At 39.5% G+C, this 24,336-nt stretch overlaps 1 protein-coding gene across 1 annotated transcript in view; it reads right to left on the bottom strand.

The window, feature by feature from the left end:
- Window positions 1–24,336, bottom strand: part of FAM13A (family with sequence similarity 13 member A) — a 334,488-nt gene that overhangs the window by 118,091 nt on the left and 192,061 nt on the right. The window contains exon 7 of the mRNA XM_068974938.1: window positions 5,489–5,652. Within this exon, the coding sequence (XP_068831039.1) occupies window positions 5,489–5,652 (164 nt within the window). The remainder of the gene's footprint in view (window positions 1–5,488; window positions 5,653–24,336) is intronic.

Below are 24,336 nucleotides of genomic sequence, written 5' to 3'. Positions count from 1 at the left end.
CACTCTCCACTTTCACTTTCATCAGGAGGCTTTTGAGTTCCTCTTCACTTTCCGCCATAAGGGTGGTGTCATCTGCATATCTGAGGTTATTGATATTTCTCCTGGCAATCTTGATTCCAATTTGTGCTTCTTCTAGTCCAGAGTTTCTCATGATGTACTCTGCATAGAAGTTAAATGAGCAGGGTGACAATATACAGCCTTGACGTACTCCTTTTCCTATTTGGAACCAGTCTGTTGTTCCATGTCCAGTTCTAACTGTTGCTTCCTGACCTGCATACAGATTTATCAAAAGGCAGGTCAGGTGGTCTGGTATTCCCATCTCTTTCAGAATTTTCCACAGTTTATTGTGATCCACACAGTCAAAGGCTTTGGCATAGTCAATAAAGCAGAAATAGATGTTTTTCTGGAACTCTGTTGCTTTTTCCATGATCCAGTGGATGTTGGCAATTTGATCTCTGGTTCCTCTGCCTTTTCTAAAACCAGCTTGAACATCAGGAAGGTTTTTTTTTTTTTTTTTTAACATTACTGAGGTATAATCGACAAATACAGATTGTATATCTTTACGGTATCTAAGTGTGATGATTTAATATATGTATACACTGTAAGCTGATTACCACAAATAGGCAAATTAACATATCCATCATCTCATGGCTACAATTTAGCTTTTCTGGTGAGACTCTCTTAGCAAATTTCAAGTATACAACACAGTACTGTTAACTACCATCATCATGCAGAGCATTAGATGCCCAGAACTTACTTATCTTATAACTGAATATTTTAACCCTTTTTATGAAGGATAGTTTTGTCAGACAGAGTATCCTGGTTGGTATTTTTTTTTTTTCCACAAGAAAAATATATCATCCTATTCCCTCCCTGCCTAAGAGGGTCATGCCAAAAAATCCACTTATAGCCTTATGGGTTGCTTTGTATGTGGTCAGTTGTTTTCTGTCATACTCCTTTCAAGAGTCTCTTTTGGCCTTTGACTTCTGACAATTTGTATAACATGTTCCAAAGTAACCTTGTTTGGGGTCCTTTTAGCTTCACCTGGATATCCATATCCTTTTTAAGATTCAGAAAATTTTCAGCCATTATTTTTAAACCAAGTTTTCTTCTTTCTTCTTCTTTCTCCTGTTTGGACTTCTAAGTCATGTATATTCATTTGTTTAATGGTGTTCTCTAGGTCTTGCATGATTTTGTCACTCTTTCGCATTCTTTTTTTTTTTGTTCCTACAACTAAAGCTAAATAACCTATTTTCAAGTTGGCTGATTCTTTATTCTTCACAACTGAGTCTGCACTGTTGAAACTCTCTATCAAATTTTTGGTTCTGTCATTGTAGTCTTCAGCTCCAGGATTTCTGTTTGACTCCTTTCATGGTTTCTATTTCTCTATTATACTCCTTGATCTATTAAGTACTGTTTTGTAAATGTTATTTAGTTGTCTACCAATGTTCTCTTGCATCTCAATAAGCTTTTAAAACATAATTTTAAAAATTCTTTTTAGAAAACTTGTCTATTTCCATCTACTTGGTTTGGTTATCGGGGCTTTACTAGTTTCCTTTTGTGATATGTTTGCCTGATTCTCTGTGATCTGTGTAGCCATGTATTGGTATCTGTGCATTTGAAGGAGCAAACACATCTTCTGGTCTTTATAGATTGGTTTTGGCAAGTAAACACATTCTTCTGTTGGGTTCCTGGGCTGACAGAATTGCCTCTGGGATTTCAGTGAAGCAGAATTAAAGCCAGGTCATTTCAATTATGGTTTCCTCGGGTATATGCCCAGTAGTGGGATTACTGGATCATATGGCAGTTTTACTCCTAGTTTTTAAAGTAATCCTCACACTGTTCTCCATAGTGGCTGTATCAGTTTGCATTCCAACCAACAGTGTTAGAGGGTTCCCTTTTCTCCAAAGCCTCTTCAGCATTGATTGTAGACTTTTCCATGGTGGGCATTCTGACCAGTGTGCAATGATACCTCATTGTAGTTTTGATTTGTATTTCTCTAAAAATGAGCAACATTGAGCATCTTTTCATGTGTTTCATTTCTTGTTAAAACACATCCACTTCTCCTCACTCCGTTTTTTTTTTTTGTATTTGTATTTTTCAAAACAATGTGACTGAGGTGTATTTTACATATCCTAAAATCTACCTTTTCAAGTACACAGTTCAGTGATTTTTAGTTGTTTTACCAAGTGGTATAGCTATCAGCATAAGAGTTTCAGAACATTTTCACTGCCTTAAATAAGGCCCCTCTAATGGCAACCCACTCCAGTACTCTTGCCTGGAGAATCCCATGGACAGAGGAGCCTGGTGGGTACAGTCCATGGGGTCGCAAAGAGTTGGACACGACTGATGCAACTTAGCAGCAGCAGCAGGCGTGTATAGCTAGTCTCCTATACATTCACAGTCCCCTCCTGGCTTCCAGACAATCACAAATCTACCTCTGTTTCTATAAATTTGCCTTTTCTGGCCATCTCATATAAAGGGAATCATACAATATACATACAGTTTCTTGACTCTACACTTTGACTTTGCAGAACAAAACTAGAAATTTTTTTTGGCCTTTAAGAAAAATCACACATTCAAGGAAATGCATAACCTTTCAAATGAAACATTACAATAAATACTGTTAAACATCTAAAAGACTAAAAATATTAATCCTCTTAAGTTCTAAAATTAAATTCTGAAAATAATATAGTACAGTGTTAGAAACATGAAAAATGATCATTTATCTATGTCACATGTTGAAATAGATAATAATATAGCTATCCCTGAAATGTTAATCATTTTAACATCTTAAACTTAACATTTACTATGTATTTTTCCTTTCTCTTTTTAGGATGGATGTGTGACTTTCTCTTCCAGAAGAATTTTTCAACAGCCTGCTTACTAACATACAAGTTAATACTTATAGTTTAGTTTTTGTGTAAATGACAAAACAAGTACTGTTCTTGATATTTTTAAAAGGAGCAAAATAAGATTACTACCACGTAGGGAGAAGAACTGGAATGTTCCAGCCTTGCTTAAGGGAGGCACCTGTCCAATAACATCCTCATTTCTGTGTGTACCTCTGACCTGCCAAATTTAAGCACTGTACTTACAACGTGGAGAATGATGACATTTATTCTTTCAGAGTTGGCATGTCAGAGTAGAGGTTATGCCTTTCAGGCTACTGTGAATTTTGTTAATGCAAGCAACTGGATTACCAAAAAAAAAAAAAGAATTTTTGACAATATTTTAGGAATTGCTGCTGTCAGTTTTAGAAGATATAAATGGACTAGCTAAATGTCTTTACTGAATGAAGTGAACCTATCACTATGCACCTCTGTCTTTGGCTGGGAAGTCAGTACAAAACAGCTCCACTGAGCTCTAACAAAATCAAGAGATAGTTTATTTCTAAGCTTTTCTCATGCCATTCTGAGAGAAAAATTCTATGAAGACTAGAAAAATTATCGTTTTTTTTTTTTTTAATAGGATTTGAACTGTTGTGTTGGAGAAGACTCTTGAGAGTCCCTTGGACTGCAAGGAGATCCAACCAGTCCATCCTAAAGGAGATCAACCCTGAATATTCACTGGAAGGACTGATATTGATGCTGAAGCTCCAATACTTTGGCACCTGGTGAGAAGAACTGACTCATTTGAAAAGACCCTGATGCTGGGAAAGATTGAAGGCGGGAGGAGAGGGGTCAACAGAAGATGAGATGGTTGGATGGCATCACTGACTCAATGGACATGGGTTTGAGTAAACTCTGGGAATTGGTGATGGATAGGGAGGCCTGGCATGCTGCAGTCCATGGGGTTGCAAAGAGTCTGACACAATTGAGCAACTGAACTGAACTGAACATCCTCAAAGCCAGTTTTAGACAATTACAGAAATACAGAAAAATGTTATTCATATAAATAAATAAATTTTCAAGATATAAGTCAGTCAATAAGCAATAAATGATAGCGAACTCTCTGAACTCTCAAAACATCACATTTTAAAGTGTGTTATTTCCTTATGCTTTTATTTTTACTGCCACTATCTGAAGAGTAGAAAAACAATGAACTCTTGCTGACAAAAATTCACACTTCTGTTACATCTCAAGAAGCAATGGGGCTATGTTTAAGATTTGAAACTAAGAAGAAAAATGATCAAAGTCAGCCAATCTGGGAAAAACTACTGAACAAGGTCTAAACTCAAAATTTCAAGTTATCAAGAACATGCTGTTAGCCAAAAACCAACTCTCAAAGCTCTAGAAATCAAACTTATTGCTGAAGAATCACAGGACACTTCCTCATTCTGGACATTTCAGAACCAAAGGTTCTTTCTTAGTGTTATCTTTGTTGTTAAGTGATACTATAATTTTGTTGCAAATCAAACTGTTAGGTATAAATATGTTGCAATGATTTTAATAAGTGCAAACAGAATGACTTTATTCACTGCTTTGTAAAGTCAATCAAGCTTATCAGATAGGGCCGACAAAAATAGATTTTGCTGAATTGCCTTTTTTTTTTTTCTTTAGTAGGAGCAACTAAAAAATAAATCAATACTATGAAAAGCCCTGATGAAATGCATCTTGACAATTCTTTGGAAAAGAGTTGGAAAACCAAAATGAATACTGTATTTAGAGAATAAGGGCAAGCAATATATTTAATAGACAATGCCACACCTTGTGGTTAAGACTGAGGTAACCAATAAATTGTTAAGGAGAAAAATGGAAACTTCTCTAAGAAAAATTTTAGAGAAACCTGTGTATGTGTACAAAACACACACTATTTTTTCCTGGTTCAAATTTATGAACTAAACAATAACTTGTTCTAGAAAGCAACTGCAAATGAAAACAGCTCCATAAGTTCATTTTTGAAATAAAAATTGGCACACTATCTATTCTGTTACTACAAAGACATAGGAAGGATTTAAATTTTATTTTTAGTGAAATTTATTGTAATGATTTTTTTAAATTATAGAAATAGTTTGTAAGTTACAAAAAAAAAAATTTTTTTTAAGGAAAAATTCTATATGTTAGGAGTAAATAAGATTCAGATTCCATTTTACCTATTTTAAGAAAATTATATACCTTTTTCCTCAAGTATATCAACGAAGTTTGCTTTTAGGTTAGCATGCAACCTAATGCTTAAAAGGCAATATTCACAATGTGTTAGTGAGAGTTGGTTCTAGTAACAACTGTGAAATCCCCACTGCAGATAATATTGGCCACTGAACATACTATGAAAAGGCATCCCCCCAAAATAACTCTTCCAACATTTAATGTGAGGCTAGCATAGATTGACTGACTAAATAATTTGTTTTAATCCAGAAAATAGAATGTAACAAACCAGGAATGCTTCTGTGATAAGATCAGAACATTTTCAAAAGTTACAGTAAATTTTAAACAGTTTTACTGATCTGTATCCTGATGACCCTGGTGTAAACACACCTACATATGAGGGCCTTTTACATTAGCTCAGATGGCAATACATGGCACATAAACAAAAGAAACATGCCAACCTGGACAGCAACTTCGCAGCATTAGCATCCTCCACTGAACTCATGTCATCCCAGCAGGATTTTCTCCGACTCAGCTGCAGGCTGGCCTGAGGAACACCCTCAGACAGCTCTGGGTGTGGTACCCCGTGGGTCCAAATAGATCCCTCACTACTGGATTTGCGGATCTAAAATACAAAATTTTAAAAAGAGAGAGAAAGGAATCTTCAAAAACTTTCCAGTTAAGACACTGAAGACAGTTTATTTGAATTCATTAATAATGAATTAATCATACCCCAGAAAAATATCAACTGAGATACAGAAATAAAAATGTGTATAAAACTTCTTTTATAGCAAAGGGCACAGTAAAGGGGAGATACCAGTATTTCTGAGGGGAACTTTCAAACCATATATGATCCACACACCTCTCCTGGACTCTCAAACCAATCTTCCCCAGGCCTAACGCCTCCTTAGAATAACTATTCTATGTAATGAAAGATTAAGAGAGTATATAAGGCAGCAACCTAGAAGAAGAGAATAAAGAGCTAGAAAGAAGCAGAAGGAAATAAGTCTGAGAACCCGTGAAATAAAGAATTCCAGTGTGGGAAAGTTATCCAGAAATATTCACTATCAACAAGCAAAATATACACCAGTTTGCAAGTTTCCATTGTAATCTTTTGTAGGGCAAAGCATGGTGTAATAAATTTTGAATTAAGGAAATAAATACGATTTACTTTTCTTCTGTCTCCTGAATCATGGACAACACAAATGCCAAATGAATACTCAGAGTACAGACTTTTTATACCTGAGGTCTCTCTAACCCCAGAAATACTCTCACATTGTCTTAAGTCAGAAAAAAAATGAGAATATGATCAATATTCTTTTCCTAAAAATGTGTAAAAATCATGTCAGAATTGCAGGAAATTTTCAAAACTTGGATCCATTGTATTTGTTACTCTGGAAGCTCTTTCTCGCCTTGAGGACTGTCTCTTGCTTGTCCATTCACCTAGAATGTCATCTGATGATCACTGACCAATCACCAACCAAACCAAATCTTAACTTCCTATGAAGTTCAGATAAGAATCCACTGACCACAGAGCTTCACTAACTACTGTCAGGTCTAAATAACCTTTCCCAATTCTGAATTCCTGTTAACTCACCACCACACAAACTACACTTCATTGCATGTCATCTAATAGCATAATCTTAGTTATCTCGAGTTTCTAGGTCACATGGTCTCAACCAGATTTCCCCTTCTTCTTCTTTATATTATTTGTAACATTTTTACTGGGCTTCCTTGGTGGCTCAATGGTAAAGAATCCTCCTGCCAATGCAGGAGACACAAATTTGGTCCCTGGGTTGGGAAGATGCCATGGAGAAGGAAATGGCAACCCACTCTAGTATTCTTGCCTGGGAAAATCCCATGGAAAAAGGAGCCTGGCAGGCAGTCCACGGGGTCACAAAAGAGTGGGACATGACTTCGTGACTGAACAACAACATTTTTACCAAAAAGTCTGGCAAAGTTTTGAACCCATTAATAAACACTTATTGTCAGACAAACACTCAACTACAAGATATTCCCAAGACACTGAGTGAACAAGAGGATAGATTACGGACAATTAAAAAGAGTAACAGGAGAGCAGCATTGACATATATATACACTACCACGTGCAAAATAGGTACCTAGTGGGAACCTGCTGTATAGCACAGGGGAACTCAGCGCAGAGATTTGATGACCTGGAGGGGTGGGACAGGGGTGTGAGGGAGGGACGGAATACATGTGTACACACAGCTGATTCATGTTGTTGTACAGCAGAAATTAGCACATTGCAAACAATTATATGCCAATAAAAAATTAAATATTAGGCTTAATGTTTAAAACAATAACATGGGGACAATTATGAACATAAATATTTAATACATTTATACCACTATGAGGACTACATGAAACTAATTTAGCAAAGAGTGACATTTAACACAAAATAAACACTAAATAAAGCTAGGCTTTACTAGTATAGTAGTTATGTAATATCTTCCCAAATCTGATGATTATCAATCAACTCTTCAGTTGCATTTATCTGCAGAATATTCATAAGTTCATGAAAATCAAAGAAAAATTCTAAAAAATTATGAATTAACTATAACTCATAGCTGTATTAGCCAACAATATGTACTTTCAAGAGAAATACGCGAGCAGCAAAAGAATACAAAAGTATAAATACATGTGATTATATTTTTCATACGGGGCTCCTTTTTCATGTGACTTTTCATTAAGAATAAACATGAAATATCAGTTAAAAAACACTGAGAAAGTAGTGTATTTTCTGTCAATATTGAAATGAATGTAGGTTCAGTGAAAATTTGGGTTCTAAATTTGATTCAAAAATTTATACAAAAAAAATATTCTAAGGTACAAAAAGGTAACATGCAGCTTATTCCATTTGCCAGTTTACATTAAAATAGACTACATAATGAACAGTATGAAAAGGCAAAAAGATAGGACACTGAAAGATGAACTCCCCAGGTTGGTAGGTGCCCAATATGCAACTGGAGATCAGTGAAGAAATAACTCCAGAAAGAATGAACGGACGGAGCCAAAGCAAAAACAAAACCCAGTTGTGAATGGGACTGGTGATGGAAGCAGGGTTCGATGCTGTAAAGAGCAATATTGCATAGGAACCTGGAATGTTAGGTCTATGAATCAAGGCAAATTGGAAGTGGTCAAACAGGAGATGACAAGAGTGAATATCGATATTCTAGGAATCAGCGAAATAAGATGGACTGGAATGGGTGAACTTAACTCAGATGACCATTATATCTATTACTGTGGGCAGGAATCCCTTAGAAGAAATGGAGTAGCCATTATAGTCAACAAAAGAGTCCGAAAGGCAGTCTCAAAAACGGCAGAATGATCTCTGTTTGTTTCCAAGGCAAAACATTCAATATCATGGTAATTCAAGTCTACGCCCTGACCAGGAATGCTGAAGAAGCTGAACAGTTCTATGAAGACCTACAAGACCTTCTAGAACTAACACACAAAAAAGATGTCCTTTTCATTATAGGGGACTGGAATGCAAAAGTAGGAAGTCAAGAAACACCTGGAGTAACAGGCAAATTTGGCCTTGGAGTACAGAATGAAGCAGGGCAAAGGCTAATAGAGTTCTGCCAAGAAAACACCCAGGACATAGCAAACACCCTCTTCCAACAACACAAGAGAAGACTCTACACATGGACATCACCAGGTGGTCGACACTGAAATCAGATTGATTATATTCTTTGTAGCTGAAGATGGAGAAGCTCTATACAGTCAGCAAAAACAAGACCAGGAGCTGACTGTGGCTTGGGTTATGAACTCCTTATTGCCAAAGTCAGACTTAAATTGAAGAAAGTGGAGAAAACCAACAGACCATTCAGGTATGACCTAATTCAAATCCCTTATGACTATACAGTGGAAGTGAGAAATAGATTCAAGGGACTAGATCTGATAGACAGAGTGCCTGATGAACTATGGGTGGAGGTTTGTGACACTGTACAAGAGACAGGAATCAAGACCATCCACAAGAAAAAGAAATGCAAAAAAGCAAAATGGTTCTCTGAGGAGGCCTTGCATATAGCTGTGAAAAGAAGGGAAGCAAAAAGCAAAGGAGAAAAGGAAAGACATAACCATCTGAATGCAGAGTTCCAAAGAATAGCAAGGAGAGATAAGAAAGCCTTGCTCAGAGATCAATGCAAAGAATTAGAGGAAAACAACAGAATGGGAAAGAGTAAAGATCTCTTCAAAATAATTAGAGATACCAAGGGAACATTTCATGCAAACGTGGGCTCAATAAAGGACAGAAATGGTATGGACCTAACAGAAGCAGGAGATATTAAGAAGAGGTGGCAAGAATACCCAGAAGAACTGTACAAAAAAGATCTTCATGACCCAGATAATCACAATGGTGTGATCACTTACCTAGAGCCAGACATCCTGGAATGTGAAGTCAAGTGGCCCTTAGGAAGCATCACTATGAACAAAGCTAGTGGAGGTGATGGAATTCCAGTAGAGCTATTTCAAATCCTGAAAGATGATGCTGTGAAAGTGCTGCACTCAAGATGCCAGCAAATCTGGAAAACTCAGCAGTGGCCACAGGACTGGAAAAGGTCAGTTTTCATTCCAATCCCAAAGAAAGGCAATGCCAAACAATGCTCAAACTACCACACGATTGCACTCATCTCACACGCTATTAAAGTAATGCTTAAAATTCTCCAAGCCAGGCTTCAGCAATACGTGAACCATGAACTTCCAGATGTTCAAGCTGGTTTTAGAAAAGGCAGAGGAACCAGAGATCAAATTGCCAACATCCGCTGGATCATGGAAAAAGCAAAAGAGTTCCAGAAAAACACCAATTTCTGCTTTACTGATTATGCCAAAGCCTTTGACTATGTGGATCACAATAAACTGTGGAAAATTCTGAAAGAGATGGGAATATCAGACCACCTGACCTGCCTCTTGAGAAACCTGTATGCAGGTCAGGAAGCAACAGTTAGAACTGGACATGGAATAACAGACTGGTTCCAAATAGGAAAAGGAGTCCGTCAAGGCTGTATATTGTCACTGCCTATTTAACTTAAATGCAGAGTACATCATGAGGATCGCTGGGCTGGAGGAAGCACAAGCTGGAATCAAGATTGCTGGGAGAAATATCAATAACCTCAGATATGCAGATGACACCACCCTTATGGCAGAAAGTGAAGAAGAACTAAAGAGCCTTTGAAGAAAGTGAAAGAGGCGAGTGAAAAAGTTGGTTTAAAGCTCAACATTCAGAAATATAAGATCATGGCATCTGGTCCCATCACTTCATGGGAAATAGATGGCGAAACAGTGGAAACAGTGTCAGACCTTATTTTGGGGGGCTCCAAAATCACTGCAGATGGTGATTGCAGCCATGAAATTATAAGACACTTACTCCTTGGAAGGAAAGTTATGACCAACATAGATAGCATATTGAAAAGCAGAGACATTACTTTGCCAACAAAGGTCCGTCTAGTCAAGGCTATGGTTTTTCCAGTAGTCATGTATGGATGTGAGAGCTGGATTATAAAGAAAGCCGAGCGCTGAAGAATTGATGCTTTTGAACTGTGGTGTTGGAGACTCTTGAGAGTCCTTTGGACTTCAAGGAGATCCAACCAGTCCATCCTAAAGGAGATCAGTCCTGGGTGTTCATTGGAAGGACTGATGTTGAAGCTAAAACTCCAATACTTTAGCCACCTGATATGAAGAGCTGACTCATTTGAAAGGACCCTGATGCTGGGACAGATTGAGGGCAGGAGGAGAAGGGGATGACAGAGGATGAGATGGTTGGATGGCATCACTGACTCCATGGACATGGGTTTGAGTGGCCTCCAGGGGTTGGTGATGGACAGGGAGGCCTGGCATGCTGCAGTTCATGGGGTCACAAAGAGTCAGATATGACTGAGTGACTGAACTCAACAGAACAGAAGGCCATACTAGGATTCAGATACCAGCAACTACATGATAGGGGCGAGGGTATGTGACACTGCAAACTAGTGAGTAGAAGCCAGAGACGTGACTAAACATTCTACAGTGCACAGGACAGCCTGCCATGAAACAGTTGTCTGCTCCAAAACATCATTACAGCTGACTTTTAGGAACCCTGCTTCAGAGGGAACAGGAAGATGAAATCTATATGGAGGCCATTTCTCTACGCTTTTCTTCTGGTTGTGTCCTCCCTTTTTGTCATTGGCATGTTATCATATAACGGGCCAAGAACAGCTCTGAGCTTAGCAAGATTGGGTCAAGGAGGCCACACAGCCCTGCCTTATCTATGCAAAAACTGCTAGTGACTCAGTGAGGTTCTGGACTTCCCTTGTGGCTCAGCTGCGAAAAAATCTGCCCGCAATGTGGGAGACCTGGGTTTGATACCTGGGTTGGGAAGATGTTCTGGAGAAGGGAAAGGCTACCTACGCCAGTATTCTGGCCTGGACAATTCCATGGACTGTATTGTCCATGGGGTTGCAAAGAGGTGGATATGACTGAGTGATCTTCACTTTCACTTTCCACGAGGTTCAGGCAAGCCCTGTGGGGCACAGATTTACTGCAAAAAATAAAAGATAAATGTCTTATTGTAATAAATAGAGTGAATGCCTTTGAAGAGACCCACCTGCAGTTTCAGAGCACGTGACTGCAGTAGAAAAATGGCCAAGAGTTTGGGATACTAACTGGGGTAGACAGCTTTCTTTTTCCATTGAAGATATCCATGAATTCACACTACTTTTGCTCCTTTCTTTTAGTGATCTTTGTGATAACTTTTGTACTTGAAGGTGGAAACTATCAAAGCCCCCCAACCATCTATGAAAAAGATTTTGCTAAGAATTCTGCCATTGGCTGTTTGAGATAAGGATCTAGGCATGTGCCGCGTGATTTATGTCTACAACTCAAACACTAAAAATTCTAGGAATCTTTAGGAAGGCGCATTCTGTGCATGTACTTGTAGGTATGAAAGAATCTAACTAAGAAGTCATTTGAAATATGTTAGTATTTGAGATGCCAGGGAAATAGAAGAAAAACCTTTGAAAATGTGAAATCAAGAAATATTTTTAGATGCTATTGCTGTTACTGTTATAAATATTTAGTGACACCATGCTACCATGGTTCCAAGAGATTTACATAAATTAACCCATTTAATTCTTACAACAACCCAAAGAGGCAGGGACTATTATTATCACCATTTCACAGCTGAGGAAACTGAGGCATACTTTGAGTTGTCTGTCCAGTGAGGAAGTGGCAGAGACACAGTTATAACCCAGGGAGCCAGGCCACAGGGCCTGTGCTTACCACTACCCTGTATATTTGTTCATACGTTAAATGCTAAATTACAAGAAAAAAAGGTATTTTTGGATAAAAGTCACATTATATCCCATAATGCAACCCATTTTCCTCTTTTTTAAGGGGCATTAATAATTAAAACTTTCTTTAAATTTATCTCTGTGGCACCCACTTAACTATTCTAGCAATATGATCTTAGCGGAAAGAAATCAGATATGAGGAAACCATTTGGAAAATGTGTTCATCATATTTTTATTTATAATACGCTCCAAATAAAATCATTCTAAATAGACAAATTACTATAATAGGTAATTATGGCCCATTTATATGATGAAAGAATATTTAGTCATTAAAATATCTACAAAGGTTTAATGGGACTGTGAAAAAGTTTTGTTACGATAGATAATACAGTGTGCTATGATATATAAGTGTGAGTTAGCAAATAAAAATGTGTGTAAATGTGTGTGTGTGTACACACATATGTATAGGTTTCCCTGTGGCTCAGTGGTAAAGAATCCACCCACAATGCATGAACCACAGGAGACACGAGGACACGAGCTTGATCCCTGTGTCAGGAAGATCCCCTGGAGGAGGGCATGGCAACCTGCTCCAGTGTTCTAGCCTGGAGAATTCCCATGAACAGAAAAGTCTGGTGAGCTACAGTCCATAGGGTTGCAGAGTCGGACATGACTGAAGCGACTTAACACAAGCATCAGTTCAGTTCAGTTGCTCAGTCGTGTCCGATTCTTTGTGACCCTGTGAATTGCAGCACGCCAGGCCTCCCTGTCCATCACCAACTCCTGGAGTTCACTCAGACTCACGTCCATCGAGTCAGTGATGCCATCCAGCCATCTCATCCTCAGTCGTCCCCTGTTCCTCCTGCCCCCAATCCCTCCCAGCATCAGAGTCTTTTCCAATGAGTCAACTCTTTGCATGAGGTGGCCAAAGTACTGGAGTTTCAGCTTCAGCATCATTCCCTCCAAAGAAATCCCAGGGCTGATCTCCTTCAGAATGGACTGGTTGGATCTCCTATAATACTTGTGTTATGTAGGTATACTATATCTAAAATATACATGAAATAAACTTATGGTTACCAAAGGGGATGGTGGAAGGATGGATAAATTAGGAATTTGGGATTAACATATACACACTACTACATATAACATAGATAACAAGGACCTACTGTAAAGCACAGGGAAATCTACTCAATATTTTGTAATAACCTATAAGGCAAAAGAAACTGAAAATGAGTATCTATATATCTGAATCATTTTGCTGTATACCTGAAATTAACACAATGCTGTAAATAAACTGTACTAACAAAATTAAAAACAAACAAAAAATAAAACATACATGAATAAATTTCAAAGGTCCAAAACCAAATTCAGCCTTAATCAGTACTACAAAGGTTTTTTTAACATGGTCTAATCTTTAAAAATCTGAACAAAGAATCCAGCCCCTGATGCAGTCTGTGATGCCACAATCTGATTTACCCTGAAACACTGATGTGACTGAAAAGAAAAGACATGAAAAAAATTACATTTGTCTTGATGTTTATCCATAGAAAATCTGTCACCGTGAGGACACAACAGTGCCCTCTGTGCCGTGCACAGGTGTGGGGTAGGAGCCGTCCGCTCTGAAACCGAGCGATGGCAGGTGAGTTCAGAAACAGGTGGGACTCAGTTTAGTGGACGGGGACCAATCTCTCTGAAACTTGTAGCCCCCTTTCCTTTTATAGGTGAATATTTCCTGATTATTATGCTTCTTGCTAGAAAAGGGATAGGCATGTGAGTCAACTGTAGAAAAATTTATAACAATTTGGCACACTATTATGAAACTGTATTATTAATGCCTAATTTTTAAAAGTTTAAGTCTCACAAACTTTAATGTTTTGGTCTTAGGAGTCACTCTAAGCACTGGTCAGGTGCTGTGCTTGAATTTTGGAATGGTAAAAGTCTATTCATTCCATCATCAGGTACTTCAAGAGGAGATTAGAACAGGGCAGAAAATTACACTCAAGGCTCAATGATGAAGGAAAACTGTGATAGCAGGATGAAAGCAGAAAAGTTAATATTTAACATTTAGACTTTCTAAATAAAGTTCACTGGACCTTCTCAATATCCTTGACCTTTTCTGTCCTGCACTTGTCATTTGTTGAAAAAGGACAAAGCCTCTTCCTTTTTCTTCATGTTCATTAAACTTAGCACCTTCAGAAGAAGAAATGGTGAAATAAGTACCAGGAAACAGATGCTTTGCTCTAGTTTTTTTATAAAAGGCATTTTTAGCTTAAACATTTTTTAAAGCCTCCTAAATTAGAAAAAAATTTAAAGCCTTTGATTTTGCTCAAAAATGATTTAAAATTTGCTTTTCAGAAGTGAGATTTATTAAATAGCAACTATCAATTCTCCTGGTAAATAATTTGATCAATCTTTTATGAGCCAGCTACAGTGCAAGCCTTTTCATACTGTTCATGGGGTTCTCAAGGCAAGAATACTGAAGTGGTTTGCCATTCCCTTCTCCAGTGGACCATGTTTTGTCAGACCACATCATTACTTTGCTGAGAAAGATCTATCTAGTCAAAGCTATGGTTTTTCCAGTAGTCATGTATGGATGTGAGAGTTGGACCATAAAGAAAGCTCAGCACCTAAGAATTGATGCTTTTGAACTGTGATGTTGGAGAAGTCTGTTGAGAGTCCCTTGGACTGCAAGGATATCAAACCAGTTAATCCTAATGGAAATAAGTCTTGAATAGTCATTGGAAGGACTGATGGTAAAGCTGAAGCTCCAATACTCTGGCCACCTGATGCAAAGAACCAACTCACTGGAAAAGACCCCAATGCTGGGAAAGATTGAAGGCAGGAGGAGAAGGGGATGACAGAGGATGAGATGGTTGGATGGCATCATCAACTCAATGAACATGAGTTTGAACAAGCTCTGAGAGTTGGTGATGGATAGGGAAGCCTGGCGTGCTGCAGTCCATAGGGTCGCAAAGAGTCGGACATGACTGAGCGACTGAACTGAACTGACAGTGCAAGCTAATTAATGTTCCAGGTGTTTTTTTTTTTTTTAAGTAAGTTATTAACATGCTTTAGGAAAATTTGCAAGGTAGCTGCTTTTTTTCTCTCTTTTTTTTGGTATAAATGGGTCAATGGTAAAATTATAACTAATTAAAATCTCGTCTTGATCTAAATTTTAGAGTGAATCCATACTTGGTATAAAATCATCTTAACTAAGTTGGTTAGAAAAATTACTCATATGTGAAAAAACAAAAAATTCACAATATAAAAAGTTCATCTTGAAATGTAATAGATCAGATTAGTTACGGTTTCACAGTGTGGCTCAAGTAAGTAACACATCTCTTAGAACTTGGTTAACTCTTCTCACACCTCATCTCTCCTCTGTAAAAGCTACAGGCTATCACAGCAGAATTTTTTGTCTGTTTTGTTAATTGCTGTTGCCTTGCATCCTAGAGTTGCACTTGGTAAATAGTAGAAGACTGTTAAATATTCCTATAATGAATAAATGAATAACAGAACGAACTGATAGTATCTACCTTTCTTTCACAAACATTGATACCATAAAGCAGATTAATTCCACTGTGTAAGCATTATTCTTAGTTTAAAAGTGCCATCTATATTCAGTTTCAAAATTAAGTCAGTTGAAAAACTAGCTATGGTAAAGAAATGGGTAGAATCTAAATTTACAGAGCATGAGGATTATTAATGCAACACCAGGAGTGGGAAACTGCATTTAGTTGGACTAAGCAGCCCCGTAGTAGAGCCATCTGGCCTGGGACTTAGGCTCAAGCAAGTCTCATCTTTTAGGGGCTGCTCATAGAAAAATCTGTACATGGCAATAAGGTGAGCCCTCTCACTAGCATCAACACAGTTCCATCTGCTATTATAAAGTCATTTGTTCAAGTTTCTGACTTTAGGTCTTTCATCAGAAAAAAATTCAGGTGTGTAAACTGAGTAGTTTAGGAATTTAAATGTAAGATTTCTACAAATTCTCATTCTATTCAGTTCAGTTCAGTTCAGTTGCTCAGTTGTGTCCGACTCTTTGCGACCCCATGAATCGCAGCACGCCAGGCCTCCCTGTCCATCACCATCTCCCAGAGTTCACTCAGACTCACGTCCATTGAGTCCGTGATGCCATCTAGCCATCTCATCCTCTGTCGTCCCCTTCTCCTCCTGCCCGCAATCCCTCCCAGCATCAGAGTCTTTTCCAATGAGTCAACTCTTCCCATGAGGTGGCCAAAGTACTGGAGTTTCAGCTTTAGCATCATTCCTTCCAAAGAAATCCCAGGGCTGATCTCCTTCAGAATGGATTGGTTGGATCTCCTTGCAGTCCAGGGGACTCTCAAGAGTCTTCTCCAACACCACAGTTCAAAAGCATCAGTTCTTTGGTGCTCAGCCTTCTTCACAGTCCAGCTCTCACATCCATACATGACCACAGGAAAAACCATAGCCTTGACTAGATGGACCTTAGTCGGCAAAGTAATGTCCCTGCTTTTCAATATACTATCTAGGTTGGTCATAACTTTTCTTCCAAGGAGTAAGCGTCTTTTAATTTCATGGCTGCAGTCACCATCTGCAGTGATTTTGGTGCCCCAAAAAATAAAGTCTGACACTGTTTCCACTGTTTCCCCATCTATTTCCCATGAAGTGATGGGACCAGATGCCATGATCTTTGTTTTCTGAATGTTGAACTTTAAGCCAACTTTTTCGCTCTCTTTCACTTTCATCAAGAGGCTTTTTAGTTCCTCTTCACTTTCTGCCATAAGGGTGGTGTCATCTGCATATCTGAGGTTATTGATATTTCTCCCAGCAATCTTGATTCCAGCTTGTATTTCTTCTGGTCCAGCGTTTCTCATGATGTACTCTGCATAGAAGTTAAATAAGCAGGGTGACAATATACAGTCTTAACGTACTCCTTTTCCTATTTGGAACCAGTCTGTTGTTCCATGTCCAGTTCTAACTGTTGCTTCCTGACCTGCATACAGGTTTCTCAAGAGGCAGGTTAGGTAGTCTGGTATTCCCATCTCTTTCAGAATTTTCCACAGTTGATTGTGATCCACACAGTCAAAGGCTTTGGCATAGTCAATAAAGCAGAAATAGATGTTTTTCTGGAAGTCTCTTGCTTTTTCCATGATCCAGCGGGTGTTGGCAATTTGATCTCTGGTTCCTCTGCCTTTTCTAAAACCAGCTTGAACATCTCACTCTATTAGTAATATAAAAATCTGCTTTGAAAATTTTGATCATTTATCTATAATCAAAATCAATGATCAATCAATGGCAATGTTTACCATCCAACCCTAAATGCAATCCTTTGGCCTCAAGTTCTTGTGAACTTAAGAGGACAGGATTACACAGGGTGATGGGGCCTTAAAACAAATGTTCTCTGGATGCTCAGGGATCCAGAGGGATGCTACTGACACTAGATGGAATGCCAGGAAGCAGTGCTTCTTACCCAGGGGTGCACATCAGAATATCCTTTGGAGATTTTAAAAAAGTGGTACACTTGCCAAAATTCATCCTACCACCTCATTTCCCATTCCCACTTCCAAGATCCTGGGCAGGTGAATTTTTAAAAAATCCTTAGAATAACGTATGCTGATTCAGAATTAAAAAAATTATCAAGAAGTAAATAATTTCTCTTCAAGGTTTTGAAGGTAAGTGTTAAAATGGAAAAATAAACTTAACATTAACTGAATTGCTTGATTATGGCTGGTCACACAAGTTTCATGTTCATGCAAGAAAAATAGGTGGAATAGTCAGAAATTAAATGACTATTTTAGAATCACTTAGTTTTAAAGCTGATGAGAGGTCTGTTCTAATCCCATCATCCCAGAAATAATGTACAGGGCTCACAGAACTGAAATGATTTGTCCAGGATTGTACAGAGAATTGGAAACTTGACTATTAAAACCCCCTTCTCCTGACCAAAATGAAGGTGAGAAATGAAGAAACGAACTGTCAAATTCAGGGCAAACTAAATGATTAATGTAAGTGCAGGGCGGCAACACGTCTTCTGCGGCCTGGTGGGAAAGCAGATGGCAACACCTAGGCAGGGAGCCCTGCACTGCAGCTTTGAGGAGCTGTAAGCTAAAGGGTCTTGGCTCTGTAGTGACCTCCGACAGCCTCATTACCCCTCCTAGCCTGACTTACAGATTTTGCTTACTTGAAGGAAATATATTTTTATAGCTCTGTTTCTTCTGGCTGTGCTGTGTGGCATGGAGGATCTTAGTTCTCTGACCAGGGACTGAACCCATGCTCCCTGTATTGGGAATGCAGAGTCTTAACTACTGGAATGCAAGGGAAGTCCTGAAATACATTTCTATCCTGTTAAAGTCAATGTTGTTTGGGGTTTGTGCGCTTAGTCACTCAGTCGTGTCCAACTTTTTGCAACCTCATGGACTGTAACCCTCCAGGCTCCTCTGTTCATGGGGATTCTCCAGGCAAGAAAACTGGAGTGGGTTGCCATGCTCTCCTCCAGGATATCTTCCCAACCCAGGGATTGAACCCAGGTCTCCCATGTTGCAGGCAGATTCTTTCAGTCAGTCAGTCAGTTCAGTCATTCAGTCGTATCTGGCGTTTTGCGACTCCATGGGCTGCAGCATGCCTGGCTTCCCTGTCCATCACCAACTCCCAGAGCTTGCTCAAACCTATGTCCATTGAGCTGGTGATGCCATCCAACCATCTCATCCTCTGTCGTCCCCTTCTCTTCCTGCTTTCAACCTTTCCCAGCGTCAGGGTCTTTCATGTAAAAAAACAAACAAACAACAACAAAAAGACCACCTAATCCAAACTGATGTAAGATTTTCCTCAAATTCTGCTTTATCAGTGGAGCTATCTCTGACAGTACAGAATAAAGAGCAAAATGCCCCACACCCTATTAACATGACCCTATTAAATCAGTCCTGAATATTCATTGGAAGGACTGATGCTGAAGCTGAAACTCCAATTTGGCCACCTGATGTGAAGAACTGACTCATTTGAAAAGACCCTGATGCTGGGAAAGATTGAGGGCAGGAGGAGAAGGGGACAACAGAGGATGAGATGGTTGGATGGCATCACCGACTCGATGGACATGAGTTTGGGTAAGCTCCAGGAGTTGGTGATGGACAGGGAAGCCTGGTGTGCTGCAGTCCATGGGGTCACGAAGAATCAGACACAACTGAGTGACTTGAAATGAACTTTATTTATTTCCACTGCATCCAGTACCATCAAACACATTGTGTATCTACTTTTGTTAATTTTTTGTCTTTTCCCCCAAGCAGAAATAAGTTCCATGAGGGCAGAAACTTTGGTTTGTGTTGCAAACACTGTGGGATAGAGAGAGAGTGAAGGGAGAGTGAAGGGAGAGTGAAGGGAGAGTGAAGGGAGAGTGAAGGGAGAGTGAAGGGAGAGTGAAGGAAGGGCAACACCCCCCCCCCCCCAGCTTAAAGAGAAATCCCACGGCTTACTTTTATTGGCCAAAATTTAGTCTCATGGTGACACACAGCTGCCAGGGAAATTAGGGAAAGTGGTCTTATGGCTGTGCATCCATGTACCCAGCCAAGAGAGAGAAGATTAGATATTGAGAGGCCACTGGCAGTCGTGACCACAGACCTAAAGAAATAAAGTGAGGTCTCAGAAGACTGTCTGGGGAGGAGCATTTCAGATGCAGAGCAGTGCAAAGATCCTGAGGAGGAAGCATGATTTGCAAGTCTGCGGAACAGCAAGGAGGCCACTGTGGCTGAAGACAACGGAGTGAGAAGAGAAGTGGCAGGAGGTGCAGTCACTGAAGCAGCAGAGGGCTCAGATCATGGAGACCTGTGGGCATTTTTGAGACTTTGGTTTTCACCTTAAGGGGAAAAAACTTTGATAAAGTGTTGAACAGAGAAGAAACAGGTCTTTCATTTTAAAAGGATCCTTACTGCTACATCAAGAAAAGACTGGTTAGAGTGATTAAAGGAGACCAGCTAGGAAGTAACTGAGAAGTTTGTGGATTGGATCAGGGAGACGTTGAGAGAAGACCAGATTTTGGACATGCTCTGAATGTGGAGTCAACAGGATCTGCTGATGCCATGGACAGGAGGAAGGATTCAAGGATGACTCCAAAGGTTTTGGCCTGAGCATTGAAAAAAAGGAACCGCCATCATGGAGCTGGACAAGACAGCATGAGGTACAGATTCTGGTGGGTAAATCAGGAGTTTATAGCTCTAGACATGCTAAAATTGAGAGGCACATAAGATAGACAAGTAGAGATGTCACGGAGGCAGTTAGATACAGGAGTTAAGAGCTGAGAGGCTTGAACTGCAAATACAAGTTTGGAAATTATCTGTATATAGATGGTATTCAAAAGCCAAGTAATCGGAAGAGATCACCTAGAGAGTGAATCTAGACAGAGAAGGGAAGAAGACTAAGAACTGACCTCAAGAGCACTCCAAGGTTAGACAGACAGTGTGGACAGTAAAGCAGGGGGAAACCAACAGTGTCCTGAAAGGCAAGGGAAAAGGGTATCAACAGGGAAGGAATAAATTCAGTTACCATAGAACCCAGCAATTTGAAAACACTGGTCCACATAAAGACTTGTATGTGAATGTTCATAGCACCATTACTCACTAGAGTCAAAGAATGGAAACAACTCAAATATCCATCACCAGATGAATGGACAACTAAATGTGTATATCCATATCATGGTATATTACTCAGCAGTAAAAAGGGATGAAGCAATGATACATGCTATAACAGAGATGAATCTTGAAAACATCACATTCAGTGAAAGAAGGCAGATGCAAAGGAAATATACTGGATTATTCCATTTATATAAAATGTCCAGAACACACACATCTGGAGAGACAAAAAGTAAATCACTGGCTACAAGGGACTGAGCGATGGGAAGTGACTGCAAATGACTATGGGGTTACTTTCTGAAGTGATGAAATGTCTGGGAATTGCATACGTATGTGAATATATTAAAAATCATTGAATTGAAAATTTATAATTAGCTCAGTTGGTAAAGAATCTGCCTGCAATGCAGGAGACCCTGGTTCAATTCCGGGATCAGGAAGATCCACTGGAGAAGGGATAGGCTACTCACTCCAGTATTCTCGGGCTTCCTTTGTGGCTCAGCTGGTAAAAAATCCTCCTGCAGTGCGGAAGACCTGGATTTGATCCCTGGGTTGGGAAGATCCCCTGGAGAAGGGAAAGGCTACCCACTCCAGGATTCTGGCCTGGAGAATTCCACAGACTGTATAGTCCATGAGGTTGCAAAGAGTCAGACACGACTGAGTGACTTTCACTTTCACGTATTATGGTACACAAATTATATCTCAAAAAGTTCTATTATACATCAAAAAGTCACATCTTTAAAAAAGAATGTGTGACCAAGTGTATCAAGTGCTTCTGACAGGGTGAATAAGATGAAAATTAAGAACTGGCCACTGATTTTTGCAAAGTGGCATCATTTGACAAAACCATTTCATTCTGGCAGGACAGATTAGTTTGAGTTACAAAGAGAACAGAGAAGAAGTGAAACAGCAAGCTTATATAAGTCACTGAGGACTTCTGTTGTGAGAAACAGCAGAGCAAATGGGTGAAGGTTAAATGACGAGGGTCATGTTGGAGTCAAGGAAGAGGTTGGAAATGTTAGTCGCTCAGTCACGTCCAAGTCTTTGCAACTCCATGGACTGTAGCCCACTGGGCTCCTCTGTCCATGGGATTCTCCAAGCAAGAATACTGCAGTGGGTAGCCAGCCATTCTCTTCTCCAGAGGATCTTCCTGACCCAGGGATTGAACCTCAGTCGCAGATTCTTTACCATCTGAGCCACCAGAGAAGCTCTCAAAAGGAGAGGTCCTCCTCCACCCCCACAACTAAGTTTGGAAATACAGCACATTTCTGCACTAATGGGATTGATTTGGTAGAGAGATAAAAAAACTGATGACCCCAGGAAGAAGGAGGGGGTAGAGGGTATGGGATCTTAGCCACAGGGGAGGGCTGCTCTAGGAAAGAAGCAAACAGGGCACATCTCCTGCGAGTGGAAGGCAGGCGAGAACACAGCACAGGTGCAGAGAGTGGATGCAGGTGAGAGCAGGTGGACACTCTCTTTTGATGTTCTCAAATGGAAGTAAGGTCATCATCCGAGAGTGAACAACGAGAAGGGGGATGTTGCAGGTTAAGGACAAAGAAGAAGGTATGCAACAGTGTTTAAAAGAGAGTAAAGTGAAAGGACCGGAGAAAGCAGTTGGACTGCCAGCAGAATGAAGGCCCATTTGAGGACGGTAGTCACACATTTAAAGTGAGACATCAGGCCCAGAATTAGTAGACAAAAGGTAACAACAAAGATCAGGGTAGAATTAAATAAACCAGAGGCTAAAAAGACAACTAAAAATGAAACTAAGAACTAGATTTTAGAAAAGATAAGCAAAACACACAAACTTTTAGCTAGATTCACAATGAAAAAAGAGAGAGAGGATTCAAATAAACAGAAGTGAAGGAGGAAGTGTTACAAATGACACAACAGAAATATCATAGGTTACTAAGAACTGTTATACCCTAACAAATTGGATAACCTAGAAGAAACAGATAAATTCCTAGAAGTATACAATCTACCAAGACTTGATTCAAGACTGAATCAAGACTGAAGAAACACATTCTGAACAGACCAGTTACTAGTAAGGGGATTGAATCAGTAATCAGAATCTTCTGAACAAACGAAAGTCCAGAATCAGATGGTTTCACTGATGGAGTCTACTAAACATTCAAAGAATTAATACTAAATCTCAAACTCTTACAAAAGAGAAAAGAGAAGCCAACACTTCCAGACTCATTTTACAGGTCAGTAAACCCTAATACCAACCAGATATGGACACTAGAAGAAAAGAAAATTACAGGCCAATATTCTTGATGATAATTACAATTTATAGTTTAATGTATATGCAGAGTACATCATGCAAAATGCCAGGCTGGATGAAGCTCAAGCTGGAAACAAGATTCCTGGGAGAAATATCAATAACCTCAGATATGTAGAAAACACAACCCTAATGGTAGGAAACAAAGAGGAACTGAAGAGCCTCTTGTTGAAGGTGAAAGAGGAGAGTTAAAAAAGTTGGTTTAAAACTCAACATTCAAAAAACGAAGTTCACAGCATCTGGCCCCATCACTTCATGGCAAATAGATGGGGAAACAATGGAAACAGTGGCAGACTTTATTTTCTTGGGCTCCAAAATCACCGTGGCTGGTGACTTCAGCTATGAAATTAAAAGACGCCTTCTCCTTGGAAGAAAAGCTATGACAAACCCAGACAGATGTATCTAATGACAAAGGCTGGTATAGGCAAAGCTATGGTTTTTCCAGTAGTCACATACAGATGTGAGAGCTGGACCATAAAGAAGGCTGAGTGCTGAACAACTGATGCTTTTGAACTGTGGTGTTGGAGAAGATTCTTGAGTCCCTTGAACTTCAGGGAGATCCAACCAGTCTATCCTAAAGGAAATCCATCCTGAATATTCATTGGAAAGACTGATGCTGAAGCTGAAGTTCCAATAATTTGGCTATCTAATGCAAAGAGCCGATTCATTGGAAAAGACCCTGATGCTAGGAAAGATTGCAGGCAGGAGGAGAAGGGGAAGACAGCATGAGATGGTTGGATGGCATCACTGATTCAGTGACATGAGTTTGAGCAAAATCCAGGAAACAGTGAAGGACAGGGAAGCCTGGTGTGCTGCAGTTCATGAGGTTGCAAAGAGATGGACAGGACTGAGCAACTGAACAACAACAAGTCCTTAATGAACACTGCTGTTATTTAGTTGCTAAGTTGTGTCCAACACTTTTGTGATCCCATGGACTACAGCCCATCAGGCTCCTCTGTCCATTGGATTTTCCAGGCAAGAACAGTGGAGAGGCTTGCCATTTCCTTCTCTGAGGCATCTTGACCCAGGGATCAAACCTGGGTCACCTGCATTGCACGCAGATTCTTTATCACTGAGCCACCTGGGAAGCTTAATGAACACACATGTAAACACTCTCAACAAAATATTAGCAATGATACATTAAATTA

This window comes from Capricornis sumatraensis, chromosome 7, assembly GCF_032405125.1.
Source record: "Capricornis sumatraensis isolate serow.1 chromosome 7, serow.2, whole genome shotgun sequence".
Taxonomy (NCBI): domain Eukaryota; kingdom Metazoa; phylum Chordata; class Mammalia; order Artiodactyla; family Bovidae; genus Capricornis; species Capricornis sumatraensis.
This window is presented reverse-complemented; position numbering and strand designations above follow the sequence as displayed.